Here is a 20,927-nt window from a genome sequence, read left to right as displayed (position 1 = left end):
CTTGGTGCCTGTATTATCATTAATAATATCATTTCTCTGCCCAATGAGAAGCAGTATGAGCTCGCTTTTTATATACATACTGTTTTCCTCTTCACTCTTTTCTTTGGCAGCTTCCAATTGTTGCTTTTCGTAAATGTCCTTTAGATCCTTACAGATTTTCTTATGTGCAAACCAGTGTGTTTTCTGGCAGGTCTGATCACAATATATAACCTGAAAACAATTGTAAGTTTACTTCATTTCAAGAGCTGTGACTGCATGATATTCCAATTATGACATTAAGCCAAGAGCTATGCTGTAAAAAATGCTGTTTTCTATGCTTCCCTTTATTTTTATAAAGATTTATTTATTTTGAGAAAGACAGCAAATGAGAGCTGGGGGGGGATGGGGGTGGGCAGAGGAAGACAGAGTCCCAAGCAGACTCTGCACTGAGTGTGGAGCCCAACACATGGCTTGATTCCATGATCTTGAGTTGACAACGTGAGCCAAAACGAAGAGTCAGACGCCCAACTGACTGCGCCACCCAGGTGCCCCTACGCCTTCTTTTTAAAACCATGATGGCCACTGATTTATATTTGTCATTTTTAACTTATACTTTACAACAATAGATATATATTAAGTGGTCTACCAAAGACCTTAACAAATGATTTGAGAAGAACCTACTATGTGTCAGGGTTGTACAATGACAAGGAAGATAGAGCTGTCTCAGAGGAGACTAAGCTTGAGAAAGAGCTGGATGGAACGGCATGGAGGGAGGCAGATACCCAACATGACTCACATCGTAATACAGGTTGTAACAGCAACAGGAGCACAAAGAAAGCAGTGACTCACTCTGTATGAAAAGAGTCAGTCAACAGAGAAACGGGCAAGAAGCATTCCAAGCAGAGATTATCTTGTACAAAAGTGCAAGAAGGAAAGTGAATTATATGTTCAAGGACAGGGAGGAGTTTCTATAAACGGAATTGAGATTTTTGCAAGATTATATGCCAAGCACTGTGCTAAACCCTTACATAGAGAGGACATGTATTGTAGGCTGTTTCATTGGTCCCGATTCTTTATTCTTCCCTTCCTGTGTATACTTCCTCATGAGATTTCAAAGTTCTTTTCTCTGATGGGAAGGAGAATTCACTCTAAATTTGGCCCTGTGACTTGTTTTGGCCAAAGGAATGTAAGAATATGACAATTTCAAGACTAGACTATGAGGGACCTTGTGCCCTTTTACCTCTACTGTCATTACTAGAACGGCTCAGCCTGGCCTGCTGGTCCAAGAAGGACAGGAGACACAAGGAGAAAAAATACCCTGGCTAATCCCAGCCAGCTGCCAACATGGGAAATTAGCAAATGATTGTTGTCATAAGTGTTTTACATGCAGCAAGGAGATTAATATAATGAAATAAATAAATCAATATAACTTAGAGGGTAAAGTGAATGTACAGATGAATGCTTATGGGTAATATCTGTGAGGAGAAGGTAGGCCCTTTACAAAGATCATGGCAGCAGAAGTGGGGAGTGGAGTTCAGAAGAGCTTAAAGATGGGTGGCAGTCACAAGGGAGCTGGTGGTCTACAAGAGATGATGAAGAGATTATGGTTCAAGTCACCATCAGAAGATTTAAGATGGCGTATTTATGAACTGGCCTGTTCTAGGCGCTCATATCTACAATAGTCAATGTGTTACAATCTTTCTCTCATTCATTCACTTGTATTCCTTCTTTCTTGGAAGCGGTTTACCCAGATGCTGCGGCATCCTGGAACATATGGCAAAGAACTACGCTGAACATTTATCCCATACTGCTCTTTCAAAATGACTTTTAATTATTAGATGCACAGAATTAGAATTTATGCTCTATTAGAATGTATCAGAAAACTAACGTCAACCATTTTATTTAGAGAACATTACAAGTCAGTTATCAAACAATATGAAACCTAAACCATATTGAAGAACTTCAAGAAACTTCATTCTTACCATCTTGCAGACGGAACATCTTTTACTTGCTCCCTTCTCTCCACAGGTAGTGCAAAATTCCACATCCACAAAACCCACCTGACCAGTGATGGCTTGGGTAAGAACAGAGAATGCAGTGGGATCAGAACCCTAGAGGAGGTATGAAGAAGAGCAAAACACACTTTAAAATTGCCATCGGAAGACTACAGAGATGACACTCCATGAATGATGTCCAGAAGCAGGCACACCAGAGATGGAGTCATTCAGGCTGCCGGTGACCTACACTTTATCTATGTTACCTTATAAGAGCATGGTAGTCAGAGTCAATTACTGCTTCAGAAAAGAATCCAGGGTACCCCTGAATAACGACATAGAATCTTTCTTGTCACTCTTTCTCGTTATACAAAATCTTGGTGGCAAGAACTCTTTCTCGTTATACAAAATCTCATCATTTACTTTGTTATATAAGAATTTGTTTAAGCAAATTCCCACAGAAAGATACTCAACTTAAAAACAAACAGGATGCTTTACTCAACACATCCTATAAAATCAGAGACATTAGCTAGTCTCCCGGAAGTCAAAATACTCTGGCAAGTGATAAAGCACAACAACTTTAATAGGATACTCTGTTGCTTCACATTTTCTGCTGAGCTTTGTGACAGGGAGAAGCCAGAGATCCACTGGAGGAAGAGGGAACCGAAACCTTGGTGGGAGGGCCCAGGCATCAGCACAGTCAGAAAGTGCCACAGGCAATCCTCATGGCAGGCCAACCCTGAGAATTACCCTGTGACAGGAAATGGTTAGTGCTACTTCAGTGGCTTGTGAACTTGCAAGTTTAACAAAACCCATTAGGAAGTAAACAGTGGCTTCCTGGGACACTCACAACCACAGGCACTGTCCAGATAAATCAAGTTTTCCAGAGAGAATATATAACTCTTAAAGAAGAAAAGTTTTTACTTTTATTTTTTATTTATTTGTTTTTAAAGATTTTTAAAAACTTATTTGACAGAGAGACACAACAAGAGAGGGAACAGAAGCAGGGGGAGTAGGAGAGGGAGAAGCAGGCTCCCCGCTAAGCAGAGAGCCTGATTCGGGGCTCCATCCCAGGAGCCTGGGATCGTGACCTGAGCCGAAGGCAGACGCTTAACGACTGAGCCACCCACGTGCCCTGTAAGAAGAAAAATTTTTAAAGAGAGAAAAATTTTCTAAGTTGCATTATATCCTATTCTCTCTATTAATAAACCTTTCCTCAATGACTCAGATCACTAGGGTAAACATTAATGATTACACTGCATCAACTCGAAGGACAATAATGCTATGACACAGGGCTACAGTGAATGGCTCAACCCCACATTGTTCTGCTTTGACTTTTTCTTTGAAGTACTCTGAGCTATTTTCAGTTCTGCTGTTTTCCACTTTGAAGGTGAAATGTCAGCTACCACTTGTTAGTGTTGAAAACAGCCCACGCTGGTCGGCTAGCCGCTTCTCTGACGTCCATTCCCCCAATTTCTCCACCAAGAGAAGCGGAACATCATTCAGAGGAGCAGGGTCCAGACCAACCAAAACTGCTCTCTTCCCCAGACAACCTGCAAAGCTAAGAGAAGATCTGTGCTGGATCTGGTCTGCCTATCTCTGTGCTTCTGAGTATATGGCAATGAATAAACCCTACTGATTTAATTCATGGTTAGTTGGAGTTTGATATGTGGACCAAACCAAATTCATAATTAAAAAACCACCCTCATAATTTGCTACCTTTAATCTTCCAAAAGTTCAAATACCAAACAGCCAAGTATATTAAGAAGTAAGGGTAAAAAAATCTCTATGTGAAATCATGGAGAACTCTCTGGGATAAACGAATGCACGAACTTCATGAAATCACCTTGTCTCTTCAGGTCTTTCTTATTTCACGGCTCTGATCAGACAAAGTCTTAATATATGAAGGAGCCCTGAGAACCCACCTGTCCTCATTTCTCACACTGAGAAGGATGGGACCGCCTAGAGAAGGCAGAGAAGAACCCACATTTGCTGGAGGGTGGGAGGAAGTCATGGATGGGACCAATGTGAGGATCAGCTTCTTACCCAACAGACAAAGGCTGATAAAGGATTTGATTGAAATATAGCAAGGCATGACTGGTGTAGATACGGTGAACAGAAATGTGTTCAAAACACGAAGAGTGAGGGCGAATCTTAAGACATACTACTTAGGGCCGCCTGGTGGCTCTAAGCCTCTGCCTTCAGCTCAGGTCATGATCCCAGGGTCCTGGGATCTAGCCCCGCATCGGGCTCTCTGCTCAGTGGGAGCCTGCTTCCTCCTCTCTCTCTCTCTCTGCCTGCCTCTCTGCCTACCTGTGATCTCTGTCTGTCAAATAAATAAATAAAATCTTAAAAAAAAAAAGACATACTACTTAAATAAGTATATGATAAAAGGACAATAAATAATTTAAAGAACAGATAATAAAGGTGAAATTTGCTTCCTATAGCTGTATATATGGAGCATATGGAAGCATAGAAGTATAAAAAGAATTTTGTTAAGTATGGAACATTTATAATCAGAGGCATTAAGGTAGAATATGAGAAGCTGGGACATACTTTGAGATTGCTTATCAGGACATACAATGAGCCTCCCATGGCTCATCCCTTCACATCCCCACCGACCAGGAACCATCAACCTAGACAATCAATTCCTACTTCCATCTAATATGGGACTTTGTACTGGTTTTTCATGAGCTACAACTGTACATGTGTGTATCTGTATTACCCACATTTACGGTTTCACAGAGGTCTTTAAAATGTAATTTTCCACATAACCATCTACATTCTGACATAGGAGAATACTACTTATTAAACCATGAGCTATATAAAAATGAAAAAAGAGGCTCAAGAGAGGGGAAACGGATGCCCAGAAACAGGTATGCCTATCGCCATGTCTGTTTCTGAAAACTGTTTAAAATAACAAATACTTATCTATTACATTAATAAATCCATATGTTAAAGAGAACTTGTCTGTAATTGTACAAAATATGGTAATCAGGTCTTACTGGTAGAGTTAACTTACAATTTCCACAGGAGCAATGCTTCGCACCAGCTGCTGGAGGAGTGTGGCTTCACAGTAAGGAAATTTCCTGATGCTTTCCCTTATGATCTTTTCTTGATATACCGGAAAGCCATCTGAAGCTCGGCCTTTTAACAAGCTGAAAGATATTTTTTAAAAAGTAACTGGAGTTGAATCTCTAAGCATTTCCTCCCAGCTGAACCCATGAACTGGGAGTAATTTCTGTACTACCCAAGATTTTCATTGTCTCTTCCAATTGTGCTGATAGACTTAATTCAAACTGCTGTTCTACCTGCATGTTTGGCTAGTCCTTATCCTGCTTACGTGCCCTGGGAGGTATTCGTAAAAGGGACCCCTGCCATAAAACACACACGAACTGCCATTACCGGAGTAGCTAGTTACTCATTACCACGCCAGTTATTTGTACAAAGAGTGAAAACTCTCATTAGGTTACACCCTTCTGACACAGTTCACCTTTCTCAGTAAAACTGGGGGGGTGGGTGTGTGGAATTTGACCCCAGGGGGTCAGAGAGCAAGGATAACACGCAGCTCTCCCAGGTTCAATAATGGAGATGGGCTGAGCGCCATGATGAACCCAGAGCAACAACCTGAGGCATGGCATACCCATCCTCAAAGTTGGACTTGGGCTACCTTCTACATCTTACACAAGCTACCTAAACACTTCAGCTTTCTCACCTGTAAACTGGGGATAATGAAAGCATTGTTGTAAAAAGTAGAGAACTGAATAATCATTCAACCTAAAGAGAACACTGCTCTTATTTCTTGCAGACTAAATGTGAGCCCAACAATAACAACTGCTGCTAAAATGCTTAATTTTTTAATCCATGATGAGGCTTTGTATAATAAAACATTATCCATCTGAGTATATTTTACACGTGGCATGGCTGAAATGGTACCTTTTGATCAGAGCGTCCAGTTTATTCTCTCCATCCTTTAAGAAGCTAATACATTTCTGGAAGATACAGCTGATGTAATGCATTTTCATAGCCAACACTTCATTCATGTCTCTCTGCTTCATGCATTTCTCACAGATCAAATCCATCACCTTGTAGCACTTATTCAGGGCTGTCTCTTCTGCCAGCAGAGGGTTCTCATTGACAAGCATCACGATCTAGAAGACATTCCAGTGAGCTTCAAAATTCCATGAGAGACTTTTCATGTACAAATTGGATACTTATTTTGGGTTGATTTTCAACAGATCACCAAATAAAGTGTCTCTCAGGGTCACATGTTTACGAAGTTAATTCAAACTGGAATGCAAACTGCCAATGATCCAAGTTCTAAAACGAATACAGAAGGACCCTGGCATCCTGAAATCTCTTGAACTCTGTGTATCTGAGTTACCCAGTGATCTGCTATCAAGCTAAACCCGGGTGTTAGCATGCTACTCACAGTCATGGTTTTAGAGTCTCTGTTAAAAGCACTTTAAAGGTAGACACGGTACACGTACATTTCCTTTATATACAGAATCAAATCCCCAAGCAATCACCACTTCTAGCTAACATTACTAGAATTTCATGGCTAGGAGTACTGTAATTCTCATTAATTCTTATTAATTGTAAAAAGATGAGGTTTTTACAGAAAGAAGCCTAAAAATAAAAGGTGTATTACTTTCCAATGAACTACATTTCTCTGTGGAAATTTTTATGATATGCTTATCATCTATGGTAATGAGGAAAGGTCAAAGAGGAAAGCAAATTAAAAGCCTTCAAGGAGGAATGTTAGAGAGTTATCAAATCTGATGCATTATGAGTCCCACACGTCTCATATAGGCACAGATTAAGTGCAAAATCAGCGTAATGAGGAGTACTGTTTTTTACTGGCTTTGTTACTGGGAAGATGATTACCTACCTGAAGTAGGTCTGCAGAGGGCCACTGCAAACATTCATGTGGACATACCAGTAATGTAAACACATGTGTAACACAGGCACAACTGTATGCACAGGGCAGAAAGTCGTGTTTGTTAACCTATGTGTTACAGCGAAACACCTATCATGGGGAATGTAAATGTCAGGGAATCACAGACAGCAGATTGCACGAATTAGATCCTTTGCTTCCGACAGGAAGATCATTTGTAAACTTCTATGAATCCCATGCATACCTTCCTACCTGAAAATTTAACAGAGATTAAGAGTTCTTGTGAAATTAAAATATGATTTGTACTTATTTTGGGGACTACCAGATTGATGTATAATTGAGTATTTTACTTAAAATACAGCACTCAGTAATAAATGAGGGGTCATGAAATAAGTATAAGAAGATTTGTTGGTAAATGTGCCGATGACTTTCCCTACAATAACATATATCAAAAATTAACTTTTGGCAGAAAAGGCTCATTAATCACACATTTATATTTCTACTGTCAACACTAATCATTTGAAACTGTTCAACATTTTTGCGTAAAGCCTTTATAATCAAAGCATAGGATCTTAAACTGACAAGTAAAAACTTAAAAAAAAAAATCTCAGAACCATTAATCTCAGGTTAATTGTTTCTTTTCTTTGTTAAGACATTAGGTTTTGTTTTGTTTTTAAAGATTTTATTTATTTATTTATTTATTTGAGAGAGCAAATGAGAGACAGAGAGCATGAGGGGGTTGGGTCAGAGGAAGAAGCAGACTACCTTCCGAGCAGGGAGCCTGATGCAGGACTTGATCCTGGGACCCCAGGATCATGACCAAAGGCAGTCACTTAACCAACTGAGCCACCCAGGTGCCCCAAGATGTTATACTTTATTTACTTCAAAGTATATACTAGTATACCCAAAGAAAAATGATATATAACCACAGCTCTACTATGAGCCTACTGAAACATTTCACAGGTAATCACAAAAGAATAATATTTGAATTAGCTACCTTCTTCTAATCTCTGCAGCATTACAAAGTCATCCATTATAAAGAAAATCTCATTATTAATTATCAAAGAGGAATAAATGTATTCCATTAAGTGTAAAAGCCTAATATAGCTCCTCTCCCCAAAAATGTTAGAATATGTTTACATAGTGGCATTTTTAATTCTTTTTATTTTTTAAATACCCTCTAAGAAAAAATTACCAAACCAACTGGGCTCAAGAAAGTTAATAATCAAAGACAGGATCCCTTGTGTACATCTGTCCCCTGACCCCTTAGAGACTACGCTCAATTCTGTTGTTATTTTTCCCGTGACTCTGTTTTTCTCCTTTATAACCTGTGTACTCTGGGCTTCAGCACAACTGCCCGAGTCCCTGCTGAAAACAAACTTCCTGATGCCACAGGAGTCACTTACCCTCGCTGCCAATGCAGCGGTTTGACGTGCACTGTGGTGAAAAGGGGCATCGTGTGTTGAGGAGGATTTTTGTGCTGCTTTTAAAAGACCTTTGACTTTATAAAATGGCTGTTAGTTCCTTTTTTATAATACACCCAAGGAAGACCCTCGCTGGCTTGGAAAGGGCTAAAGCAATGAAAATAAGGCATCACAAAAGCACTGTACAACTTTAATCTAAAGTGTGGGGGGCAAGGGGGAAGGTTTTTAAGTGAATAGATCATTTATACCTACAAAAACAAGGTCTAGTCTGGAGAAAGGTACTAGAATCATAGAATAGTATCTTTTATAAGACCAAGAGTAAAAAAAAAAAATAGAATGTAGGCGACTTGCGTTTCTATACCTTTACCATTTATTGCCTGTATAAATATACCCTTATTCTAATTTACTCAAACAGGTGCTCTTATAGACAATTAGAGATAAAATAATTCTTAGGACATTTAACCCCGAGAGTCTAGGTTCTATGTAAACATCCAAAAATTACTCTATAGACTCAATTATTGCAATCATTGAGATTCCTGCAACATTAAGGGGTAGAAACATAAACATAAATTACAGTAAATCAGAAAAACACAGGGAATTTCTACAAATCAGTCTAAACCTGAAGATTCTATAATGCTTGGGCCGCAGAAGAACAAGAAGGACCCAATCCACACACATTCTCCATATTGAGAAATAATGTATTCCTAGGAAAAATTCTGTCTTCCTACCCAGCCTGCCCCACCACTAAGAGAAAGGGTGCTATAAGTAGCTCCTATATGGGCGTTATCTCTTCACTTGTGTATGCTGGGAAAGAAACAGAACAGAACAAAACAAAACACTGATACAGAAGAGGCTACCTATTTTTTAAAAGGTTAAATTCTAAGTTCCATATACTCTCTACCATAAATACGAACATATGGTTCATGGCTGAACTTCCTTTTGCCCTCTTAGGATCACAAGTGTTACCTCCGGGGGTTCTTTCAGAATGAGAAGGACATTTGAGTTTTGAAAAATAAAAACAGAAGAGGCTCTACCAGCCTATCTTATGAAAAAGGATCTGCGAGTCCGTCTTCTCTCTTACTGGCCCAAGAAAGTAATTTGGGTGAAAAGCCACAGAACAGGTATGTTTTGTTGGTTTGTTTGTTTTTTGAGGTTCAGAGTCTGTGTGGAAAGGGAAGCATCGATAAAGTAATAACATTACATAAAATTTGGAATGTCTATCTTCAAAGGGGTGCTAGGCTTCAAAAGAGTTACTTATAATACGTACTTTAATGGTGTCCGGTATGTTCCACAGACTCAATGTAATAGACTTGAAGGGAAATTTAATTTTACTGCATCTATAATATCATTTTTTATTAAGAGAAAACCTCAGTGTTTGATCCGGTTTACCACCTTGCTCACCAAACAGTCCTGAATTACTATCAAATCTACACATGAATGAAGATAGAGATGAGAAAAATTTGAAAAAGGAGAGCATCACTGTAGCATACAGAGAGTTTTATGTAATGATTCACTAAGGAGATTATACTCATCTGGATTGATTTATAAAAAATAAAGATTAAAAAAAAATTGGTAAATAAACAAAAAAGGTTATATGTAAACTCTGAAGAAAAGAGCAGTGAAAATAGTTCCAAATGGCTCCTGAAGTTTCTCTGGTAAGCCAAATGAACTTCTGGGTTGGTCTAAAAAGTTTGAAAATCTGTGTGATTTGACTAATACTGGAAGAACTGTATTGCTTAAAGGCATCAAATAATTACTTATATTAAAATATGAGCTCAGGACGACATTTCAGAACACTTCTTGGAAGAATAATTATTGTAGCAGATGCTGTTGGTGCCCCACCAAAATCCCCACTCTCAGCTTCCGGGACTGTTGGATGCTAGGGGCTCAGGGCTGCCTCCTTCTCCAGGGAACCAACTCCATCCTTTGGATGTGGCCTTCCTGGGAACTACCTGGGAACCTGTCCTTTCCCTCTGAGGACAGCCCTCAGCGAACGGCAACTGAGTGATCCAAAAGAATAGCTCCCTTGCTTCTCTGGAGCCATGAAGAGTCCAGAGCTTCCAGTGAGGTGAGGTGGAAGGTGGGCTTCAGCTGAACCCATCTCTTTGCCTGGCTTTTCCTCCCAGTCTAGCCTGTGCCCCTCACCTGCTCTCAGGCTTAAACCGAGCAGTCCCTTCACTGTACCAACTGAACAACAGAGCCTCACCTCAAGCTCAAGATCCACAAAACCCAACCATGGCAACTACGATCTTATAGAATTAAGAGCAGTTTCAATGCTGAAGGAATATTTAAATAAAAAGCAAAGACAATAAACACAACATTACCTTGACAGGATGAAGATTGGTTGTAGTAATAATTTTGTGCAGTGGGCCCGCCAACTTTGGAGGCAGTTTCGGCTCTTTATCCAGCCCCTGGGGTTTAGTGTAATAATCCAATCTCTCGCGAGGAAAGAAATTGTTGATGATCGTCACACAGTCGTGTTGACCTTTTAATAGAAAAACAGGAAAACTGTTATTTTGTTTTTCAAAATATGACATTTTCCAATTTTGTATTAATTAGGGTGCCATGTGCTCATGAAGTAAAATATGAACCAACATCTTTAATTTTCAGGAAAAGTCAGTAGAAGAGGACAAGGAGAGGTAAAATGTTTTGAGGAACATCTATAAGCACCCTTTGTGAAGTCCAAGACATAATCCCCTTTTATTTTATTTTTTATTTTTTTAAAGATTTTATTTATTTGTCAGAGAGAGAGGGGGAGAGAGCAAGCACAGGCAGACAGAATGGCAGGCAGAGGCAGAGGGAGAAGCAGGCTCCCTGCCGAGCAAGGAGCCCGATGTGGGACTCGATCCCAGGACGCTGGAATCATGACCCGAGCTGAAGGCAGCTGCTTAACCAACTGAGCCACCCAGGCATCCCCATAATCCCCTTTTAAAGACATAGAATCCACAGTACATAAGAAGGTTATGTGGATTATCAAAAAATGGAGTTCAATTTGTGAGCAACCCTCAATATTTGACAAAAGTCACTTGTTTTTAATTAAGTTTAAATGTCTCTTCTTCCAGCCCTACGGAAATGATGGCCATTCTTCCCTAATCACATCTGGCTTTCTTTACACAGAATATAAATTTATTCTATATTAAGCTTATTATTATTACTATTACACTAATCTCCCCTCCCAATGAATTTGAGAAAAGCTTGGCCTCTTTGTGAAATGAATTAGGGAAAAAGCTTTCGCTGGCTTAAGCTCAGAATTCGTATTATGGCTTCTTATAGATCCCTATGCCACTTGTCTGTAACACCTCTGGAGGAAAACTGGTCCTAGGGAAGCAAGACTGTCCCTGGGGAAGTTGGTGACCTGAACGTGTTTTCCTGTTCCTCCCCAGCTCCCTCGCCACTAACTCTCTAGGGCAGAGAAGTGGCCATTCTGGGCAAACAGGCAGAAACCTCAGGGCACACTTGCAGGTGCAGGCTCCTTTGGGATCTCTGTCCACAAGACAGGGCAACCAGCAGCAGAGAGTTCTGGGACCAGGCATGGGGGTTCCTGGAGAGCGATCTGCCCTGGGGGGCCAATGTGGCCCCAGACCACTTGTGCATGGTCCTTCGAGCATCTCTCGATCCTGCTGACAAAGTGATCTGCAGGGTGGATGCTGGTATTTGAGGTTGGCAGAGAACTCTGCTTGCCTGGGAGTTTACTTAGAGTTCTATACCCCTGGGTTCGACACAGTGCCCTTCTCTTCACTGCTTCATAACCATTATCAGCTTGACCCAGCTGTGTAGGAGATAAGAAGTGAAGTGCCCAAGGGGATCCAGCATCATGGAAGACTTGTGCACTGCCTCCAGCAGACGGCCTTGTTGGTAGGAAGTACACTTACAACATGGACCACAACCACAACCGAACCATAACCATAATCACCAAGCAAGAACACTTAAGTAGATCAATTATAAAATGTAAAGTTTTGTGGACTGCAGAAAGATTCACAATGCTAACATTAATAGACAAAAAATAAAAATTAAAATAAAATCAAGAGACAAACTGAAAGAGGTAATCCAGGTTACTACTGAGGACTAAAAGAATAATATTGAAGACAAAGTGGATGAAATATCTCAAAACAGAGAAAAATGAGGAAATGGATATCATTATGGAAGAGATGAGAGCAGAAGGGCAGATCCAGGAAATTTAAAGGTGAAAATAGTAGAAATCTTTGAAGGGAAATGAGAAATGGATGGAGAATTAAGAACTAAGCAAATGATAGAAGAACACAACCCTGATTTAAAAGGAAATTTTAGTAGTGATTACAAACACATTTTTGGTATTTAATGCCATTCTTAAGTACTGAAACACTAGGGTGGGGTTTTGGGCTTTTTTTTTTTTCCCTTTCTGCCTTTCTTTCCCCCCCTTTTTTTTTTTAAATGGAAAGCTCTGATATATGTATCTTGGGGAGGAGCCAAACAATAACAGCATTCAGTAAAAATATGAGGTACTCTGTTTAGCAAACAATCATCTCTATTTCCATAACGTTCCTGAAGGAAAAGGCCAAAACAACCAAGCAAATCCCCTACGATAAGCAGGACATGACATGATGGCATCAAAATTAACACAGGTCACTGTTTGTGGGAATTTACAATGATGCAGGAAGAAACCAGAGATGAAGACAAACTATATTGTTTCCTTAAAACACAATCTATACCCAGCTTTGATAAACAGGTATGTGATGCTATTTAATTAAAAAAAAAAAGTTCAGGGTGCCTGGGTGGCTAAGTTGGTTGGGCATCTACCTTCAGCTCAGGTCATGATCCCAGGGTCCTGGGATGGAGTCCCCACATTGGACTTCCTGCTCAGCAGGGAGCCTGCTTCTCCCTCTGCTGCTCCCCCTGCTTCTGCTCTCTTAAGCTCTCTCTCTGCCAAATAAATAAGTAAATAAAATATTAAAAAAAAAAAGTTCTAAAATAGCTGCTGCAAGGGCATGGGGGTGGAATAACTGGGTGATGGGCATGAGGGAAGGCACATGATGTAATGGGCACTGGCTGTTATATACAACTAATGAATCACTGAACTCTACCTCTGAAACTAATAATACACTATATGTTAATTAATTGAATTTAAATAAAACTAAATTCAATTAAAAACATAATAAAATAGCTCCTACAAAAAAAACCAAAATTGACAGAGAATGAGCTAAAAATAAAGGAGTCGGGGGAAACAAGGAATTAGTTTGTTACTCTTATTTTCTCCTCAATCTCTCTACTAATATAGTCAGGAAAATCCCTCTGAGCAGTTGGCAACATCTGTACATAAAAATACCAGCTACGTAACAATGTCAGTATCACAAGACTAGAGATCTCTTAAGATTACACCTTTGTAAGAAGGACAACATAATATTACTTTACCTTTTCTTTACTTCAGGGTTAATTTTTTTTACATTTTAGGTAGAGCTTAGATTATTTTGATATTTTATTTTAACTTATCTGCTAATAATTTACATTAAAGTGATATATACTTAATGATCATAAACTTTTACTTAATTTATATTTAAGTGTTTATTTTATTTTATTTTATTGTTTTAAAGATTTTATTTATTTATTTGACAGACAGAGATTACAAGTAGGCAGAGAGGCAGGCAGAGAGAGAGAGGAGGAAGCAGGCTCCCCACTGAGCAGAGAGCCTGATGCGGGACTCGATCCCAGGACCCTGAGATCATGACCTGAGCCGAAGGCAGCGGCTTAACCCACTGAGCCACCCAGGCACCCTATTTAAGTGTTTATAACTGAAACAATTCAATATTTAGTTTTACTGGTGTTTAATTTAATGAATTCTGAATAAATACAAATAAAATAGTATGACTATTACAGAAAATAAATGCTGGGTAAGGGGCTTGGGCAGTGCATCTGGGGCCAGTACTACCATCACTAGACTGTAGTCTACCTGACTGAATAGGGTCACTGAGTCCGTCCTAGGCTGGTTTACTCAGGGCAAGCATATACACAACTAATCACATGTTAGTAAAATTTTTTATTTTCTAAGATAAACTGAAATGGAAATATACTTCCAGAATGATTATTTTAAGGGAAAATAAATTCTCATTTCCAAAGTGTGAAGTGTGAAGTAACTTCACAACAGAAAAGTGTGAAGTAACGTCTATGTATGACGGAGGGAACAGAACAGTGATCCAAGAACCGTGAAACCAGCTCTGGTACGACTCACATTTCAGGGAGAAAGAGAATTTCGGTTACCATGGATTTCAAACCATATTCAACCTATAAACCATGCGAGAAGGTCCTGTAAGCCAAATCTAAATGGGAACAGACAGCTGAAGATGGAGCAAAGGGAAGGAGAAAGGGGGAGTAGACTCCAACTGTGGACGGCAGAGATGGTTCATCTGAATAATGGGTGGAGGCAACTTGACTGAGACATTATCTTGTTGACTGTGAGGATTAGTCAAAGAGAAGTAACCCATGATGGATGACATGCAAATAACATTTTGGTACTAAAAATACTGAACCCTCTCAACCAAGTCCACAGCTGGTGGCAATGGTGGAGGAGGAAAGGAAAGACGTGTTGTCTGATGAGGCAGAGAATGTGGAAAAACAAGTGAGCTGGAAGGATTTCCTCATGTTGGAACCGTTAAATGGGCAAATCCAGTGCCTTGCGGGTGGGCCACGGGGGATGGTTTTTGTTCTTGCTTTTAACTGGCAAATATGGCTTTAATCGGGAGTGTTGTGAATAGGAGAGTAAGCATTAGTGGAATGGGAAAACATTATTGATCTTTCTAGTTAATAAAAGAAGAAATAAATGTACTCTAACATGACCAGGCCAGTCACATTAAGGAAACACACACACACACACACACACACACACACACACACACACACAATACACAAGCACAAACAAAAACAACCAGCAACCACCAAGTAAAACAAAGCATAAAAATAATGAGGTAAAAGAGGAGGGATGCAATCAAGTTTATCAGTAATGATACATACGCACAAGCTGAGTACCTGTTAAAAGCCAGAGACTATCATTTTGGGTTAGAGAGCAGAGCACACATACATGGATTTATAAACATATAGATGTAGCAGTAGTTACCGTAATATAATGAAATAATAAAGATTGAGAACAAAGAGATGGGCAAAGAGATTATTGACAAATGCAAAAACCCAAAAAGGAATCAAGAAGGACTATAATAGCAAACTGGTGCAGCCACTCTGGGAAACAGCACGGAGGGTCCTCAGAAAGTTAAAAATAGAACTATTCTATCATCCAGCAGCTGCACTACTAGGTATTTATCCAAAGGATACAAAAATAGTGATTCAAACAGGCACATGCACCCCAATGTTTATAGCAGCAATATAGCCGAACTATGCAAAGAGCCCAGATGTCCATGGACTGCTGAATGGATAGAGAAGACGTGGTCCATATAGACAATGGAATACTCCTCAGCCACCAAAAAGAATGAAATCTTGCCATTTGCTATGACCTGGATGGACAGAGAGGGTATTAATGCTAAGTGAAGTAAGTCAGTCATAGAAAGACAATTAGCATATGATTTCACTCATATGTGGATGTTAAGAAACAAAACTGATGAAGATAGGAGAAAGGAAGGAAAAATAAAGTAAGATAAAAAGAGAGAGGGAGGCAAACCAAGAGACTCTTAACTATAGGGAATAAACTGAGGGCTGCTGGACTGGAGATAGGTGGGGGAATGGGGTAATTGGGTGATGGGCATTAAGCAGGGCCCTTGATGTGATGAGCACTAGGTGTTCTATGCAACTGATAATCACTATATTCTACCCTTGAAGCCAATAATACACTATATTTTAATTAACTTGAATTTAAATAAAATCTGAAAAAAAAACAACAACAAAAAACCCCCAAATCCAAAATGAATGGACTATCAGAAAAAGTAGAACTAAAAATTGAAACAAGACAGAGTGGCATTCAGCAATGGCAAAACCAAAAGCGATATTATAAAAAGTGAAGAGCTAAAAAAATATTTCCATTAAAAACAGAAAAAAACAGACATGCCAATTTTCACTATTACTATTTCTTCTTACTTTGAAGCCTAGAACTAATTCAAATAGAAAATAAATGAAATTGAATAGCTACAAAGCCAGGAAGACTCTAGTAAAAATGACAAGCAAAAAAAACAAATCAATGACTTTCTCCTATTGTCCATAACCAGCTAGAAAGGACAGCATGGAAGTGGTGGTGGGAATTCTTACAATATGTTCAATAACTACCAACTATTTAGAAATAAACTTGAAAAAAAATGTAGTTTTAAGAAAGACCTGCTGTGAGGGAATCTAATGGATAAGACCAAAGAACAAAAAATAAGTAAAAGAAACAAAAAGCAATATATAGGCATACCATGCAGTCTCTGCAACTAATTACATAACCATTTAATGAAAATCCAACAAGAACCAACAAATAAAAAATAAAACAAAACAAAACAAAAAAAAAAAACAAAGAAAGAAGGGAGGGAGGAATGTATTGAAAGAGGAATAAGTAAAGGGAACACTTGCTTTAAAGTCAATGTGATCAGACAACGTGGTATGAATACACAAAGTGACAAACAAGCAGCCCCATGAAGAGAATATGGGGTCCAGAAATAGATACCAGTAGAGAAGAGAATTTAACTTACCACAAAACTGGTATTTCACTTTCAGCAGGAAAATGTTGAGTGGTTTTGTAAGTGGTGCTACCATAACTAACTAAATATCCAGGGGAAATAAACTCTAAAAAAATTAAATCTTGAAAATATAAAAAAAGTAAAAAAATAAATCCGAAGGAAATTTAGGAGAATAGTTAACTGACAGTGAAGAACTCTTTTGACAAGACAAGAACCATGAAAGGAATTTAAAACAATCAAACAAACAAAACTATGATTACTTAAAAATAAAGTTTCTATGGCAAAATTTCCCAGAAAGTCAAAAGAAAAATGTATAAGAAGTATCTGAAACACGTGTGATAGACAAAATGTCGCATCCATAATATACATAAAGATCCTCAAAGCAGTAAGAAAAGACAACCCAAAGGAAAAATACATAATGAGCATGAGTAGTCATCCACAGAAAAGAAAAATATAGATAAGTAACAACAGAAGCAGCTGAATTTCATGAATAATGAGGGAAAAGCAAATTCACAATATCCCATCTTGTCAACTATCAGATTGGCAAAAACAGAAGAGTGAAAGCACCCAGTGCTGAAGAAGATTTTCACAGGAGTGTGAATTTCTATGCCCTTGTGGAAAGCAATCTAGACTTAGACTAAAATTAAAAATACAGACCGTGCGTCTCAGCCATTTAACTCCTGAGAATATGTTTTATACATATTAAAGCAGTACCATGTAAAAATGTAAGATCAAAGGATCACTGTATTATTTATAGTGATTTTTGAAAATTGTGCAACAGGGGCACACGGGTGGCTCAATCAGTTGGGCATCGCGCTCTCGATTTTGGCTCAGGTTATAGGATTGAGCCCTGTGTCAGGCTCTGTGCTCCAAGTGGGGTCTGTTTGTCCCCCTCCCTCTGTTCCTCTGCCACCCCCCCCCCACCCCCGCAATCATGTGTGCTCTCTTAAATAAATAAATAAATAAATGAAATCTTTTTAAAAACCTGTACAATTTATTCATGGGGAGAGCTAAATGAACGATGAGTGCCTGGATCATGGAATATTAGTAACTGTTGGAGGAACTGAATTAAGACCTACTAAGATGAGAGGGACTTCCACAGCGTACTGGTCAGGAAAGGAAACAATCACAAGGAGTATCTTTGTAAGATAAAATACTTTTTAAAAGATAAAAAGATATTTTTTAAAAGATAATGATCTTGTACACGTGTGCCCATATTTATATAAACTTTTCCGCTCATGGGCTATAAAAGGGGACAATGACTTTTTAAAAGGACTGACCATAAAGGAAAATATAATGTCAACTAATAGGGGTTTAATTTTTGCCTATGAAGTCACTCTTTATAGATTAAAATGGAATGAAAATATCACTCTTGTTTCTCTTATTTTAGGATGGGATGGTGGACAATTTCTACCTTAGATTTTTATGGATACAGTAGTGTTAAGGAAAAGAACACTGTATTAATTTTTGAAAGAACAGGCTCCTCCACTTCTAGCCCTGTGAACTGAGGAAAGTTCCGGAATCTCTGTCTGACCTCTGTTTTCCTACACTGGGGACATAAATGAAAACCTGCAGAGTTCAGCAGAACTTCCTATGATCTAACTGGCAGGCCTCATGGCACAGATCAGAAAACAGGAGGTCTATGGAGGGAAGAGATTTGCCTGTGATCTTGTCATGATTCAGCAGCAGACATGAACTAAAATAGGAGAATCAAGATCATCCTAGATGAGTCTTATGTTCCCCTTATACTGACAGCCTCAACATTAACTGAGAAGAGAGCTGGGGGGAACCAGGGAGCCCCTCATGGTAGGAGATAAATATTAATTCTCTTAAGTTTACAATGCAAGGCCACACTTTTCTCAAATCCTCCTGAAATTGAGGTAAAATGAGAATATCTGCTCTGACAGAGCTGTCACAGAGTGACTCAGTGACTATCTGACTTAATCATTGGTAGCTACTATTTGCGGTTTTGAGACAGTAACAACTTTTGGCAAAATACACAGTCACTGCCTCCTAATATCAGACTAACAGACTAATTCCCACTATATTTCATCTTAAATGTAATTTCTCTTGAAACCCCCTTGGGGCAGGATAAAAGATCCCTCTCTCTGATATATTTCTATGAAACCCTTAAGATGTCCCATGAGGTATATTTCCACAATGCTTGTCTCTGCCATTAGCCTCTCACTGCCGTGACAGCATGAAGAGCCTCTATCTCGCTCACCATTAGAGAGATGCTTGGTAGCATCCAGAGCGATGCTTGGTGTCTAGACTATGAACATTAAGTATTTGTTTAATGATTTATTAGTCCCAAAAAGGCCACCGGCTGCATTCCCAATAAATCAGATGTCTATATATTTGCTTGTCCATCTCTGGACTCTTCTCAACTGCCAAATCAGTGGGACCAAAATACCAGTGACCAAATATGCATGCAATTCTCTTCCAAACCCTTCCTATTATGTCCTGGAATAGGACTGATACACCAGGAAATACTGGGCAGATACAATAAATGTCTGTACTTGATGAGGATGATAATGAGGCAGCTATATATTATATTATTATTAATGTTCCTTTCTAGGAAGAAATTGCATTGTTGACATTTTTATTAGCAACGGTGACTGATGGCATCTCTTTCGTGCTACCTGTAAAGCTCCCTACATCAATATTTCACTTAGTCCTTTCAGTAACCATGAACCGAGTTACAATGTGGAAACTGAAGGTCAGAATGATTAAGTAACCTGGTACTGAGTGGTACAGCCAGAATTTCAACTGACGATTATTGACTTCAGAGTTCATGTTCTTGATTTTAGGGTAAACTAGTTCCCTTAGAGAAATAAAATATATTCATTCAAAGCACTTAACTACAACCCAAATGGCCCCACTATTCTCGATATCTCTCAAATTCAAAACAGCCTCGTTATCTCCACAGCGTTACTACACAGTTCGCTAAGTTAGACAAAACCTAGTAAACTGTATACATTTTGCATTTTTAAAAATAAACATGACAGAGATGCTTGGGTGGTCCAGTCAGCTAAGTATCTGCCTTCAGCTCAGGTCATGATCTCAGGATGAAGACCCGCATCGGGCTCCCTGCTCATCAGGGAACCTGCTTTTCCATCTGCCTGCCCCTCCCCCTGCTTGAGCGCGCTCGCTCTCTCTCTCTGACAAATAAATAAATAAGATCTTTTAAAAAATAAAAAATAAATAAACACACATGACACAGTTTGTATTCTGAGAAGCAAAGTGGTATTTTTTCATGGAGGATACTTTAGATAAAGCTTAAATTTAAAACTGCCATAAAAACTCACCCACAAAGGCTGCCATCTGAGCTGCAGTTCTTCCCACAGAGTTGACAACATCTGTCTCAGCTCCAGCTTCCAACATTACCCATGTGATGTCTTTGTTACCTGATGTTAAAAAGGAACCTGTCGGTTAATACTAAGGGTAGCACAATTCAAATATCTCCTTCTAATTTATCTGGACCCTTGTCCCCCATTTAATTTTAGGTTTCTATCTTGTGAATATTTTCATTTTTTTTCCTAAAGTATAAACCGTAACTATAGTAAATGGGAAAATGACACTAAAATCCACATAGAAATTAACCTCATTTTGCATAAAACGCCTTCAGGCAATTAAAAAATGGTATGGAATTAGGAATTATCACTTTTTTCTAATAAAACCAAATATATTTTTCTGACAGATAATTCTTAGTTAAAGTCAAAACAAAAAATATCAACAATAAAGAGAGACAAAATGAAAACACATTTCCACTTAGTATCTACCAACCCATTCCAACCCTCACACCTATAGGCCCTGGAATAATGATTTAACAGGTGATGGTCTATCTTTCTATACTCTTCTCTCTAAACATCCATTTGCCTTTATTCTATTTGCATTCTATTACTAATGTAATCATCACAGATACTTGCTATTATAAATTATACTCAGTGACCAGCATTTTCCATTAATTTTAGCAAGTTTGAACTATGATTTCCTTAGAACAGTT

General features: G+C 38.8%; 1 protein-coding gene across 2 annotated transcripts in view; it reads right to left on the bottom strand.

The window, feature by feature from the left end:
- The window catches only part of ANKMY2 (ankyrin repeat and MYND domain containing 2), a 36,182-nt gene that overhangs the window by 2,553 nt on the left and 12,702 nt on the right, over nucleotides 1-20,927 (bottom strand). For both annotated transcript variants that reach the window (XM_032304064.1, XM_032304065.1), the window contains 6 exons: nucleotides 20,230-20,328; nucleotides 10,619-10,779; nucleotides 5,910-6,124; nucleotides 4,996-5,131; nucleotides 1,962-2,090; nucleotides 81-210 (listed from right to left, as the gene is read on the bottom strand). In XM_032304064.1, the coding sequence (XP_032159955.1) occupies nucleotides 81-210; nucleotides 1,962-2,090; nucleotides 4,996-5,131; nucleotides 5,910-6,124; nucleotides 10,619-10,779; nucleotides 20,230-20,328 (870 nt within the window). The remainder of the gene's footprint in view (nucleotides 1-80; nucleotides 211-1,961; nucleotides 2,091-4,995; nucleotides 5,132-5,909; nucleotides 6,125-10,618; nucleotides 10,780-20,229; nucleotides 20,329-20,927) is intronic.

The sequence above is a fragment of the Mustela erminea genome, chromosome 11 (assembly GCF_009829155.1).
Source record: "Mustela erminea isolate mMusErm1 chromosome 11, mMusErm1.Pri, whole genome shotgun sequence".
Taxonomy (NCBI): domain Eukaryota; kingdom Metazoa; phylum Chordata; class Mammalia; order Carnivora; family Mustelidae; genus Mustela; species Mustela erminea.
The sequence above is the reverse complement of the archived record's forward strand: the minus strand, read 5'-3'. Positions and strand labels throughout refer to the sequence as shown.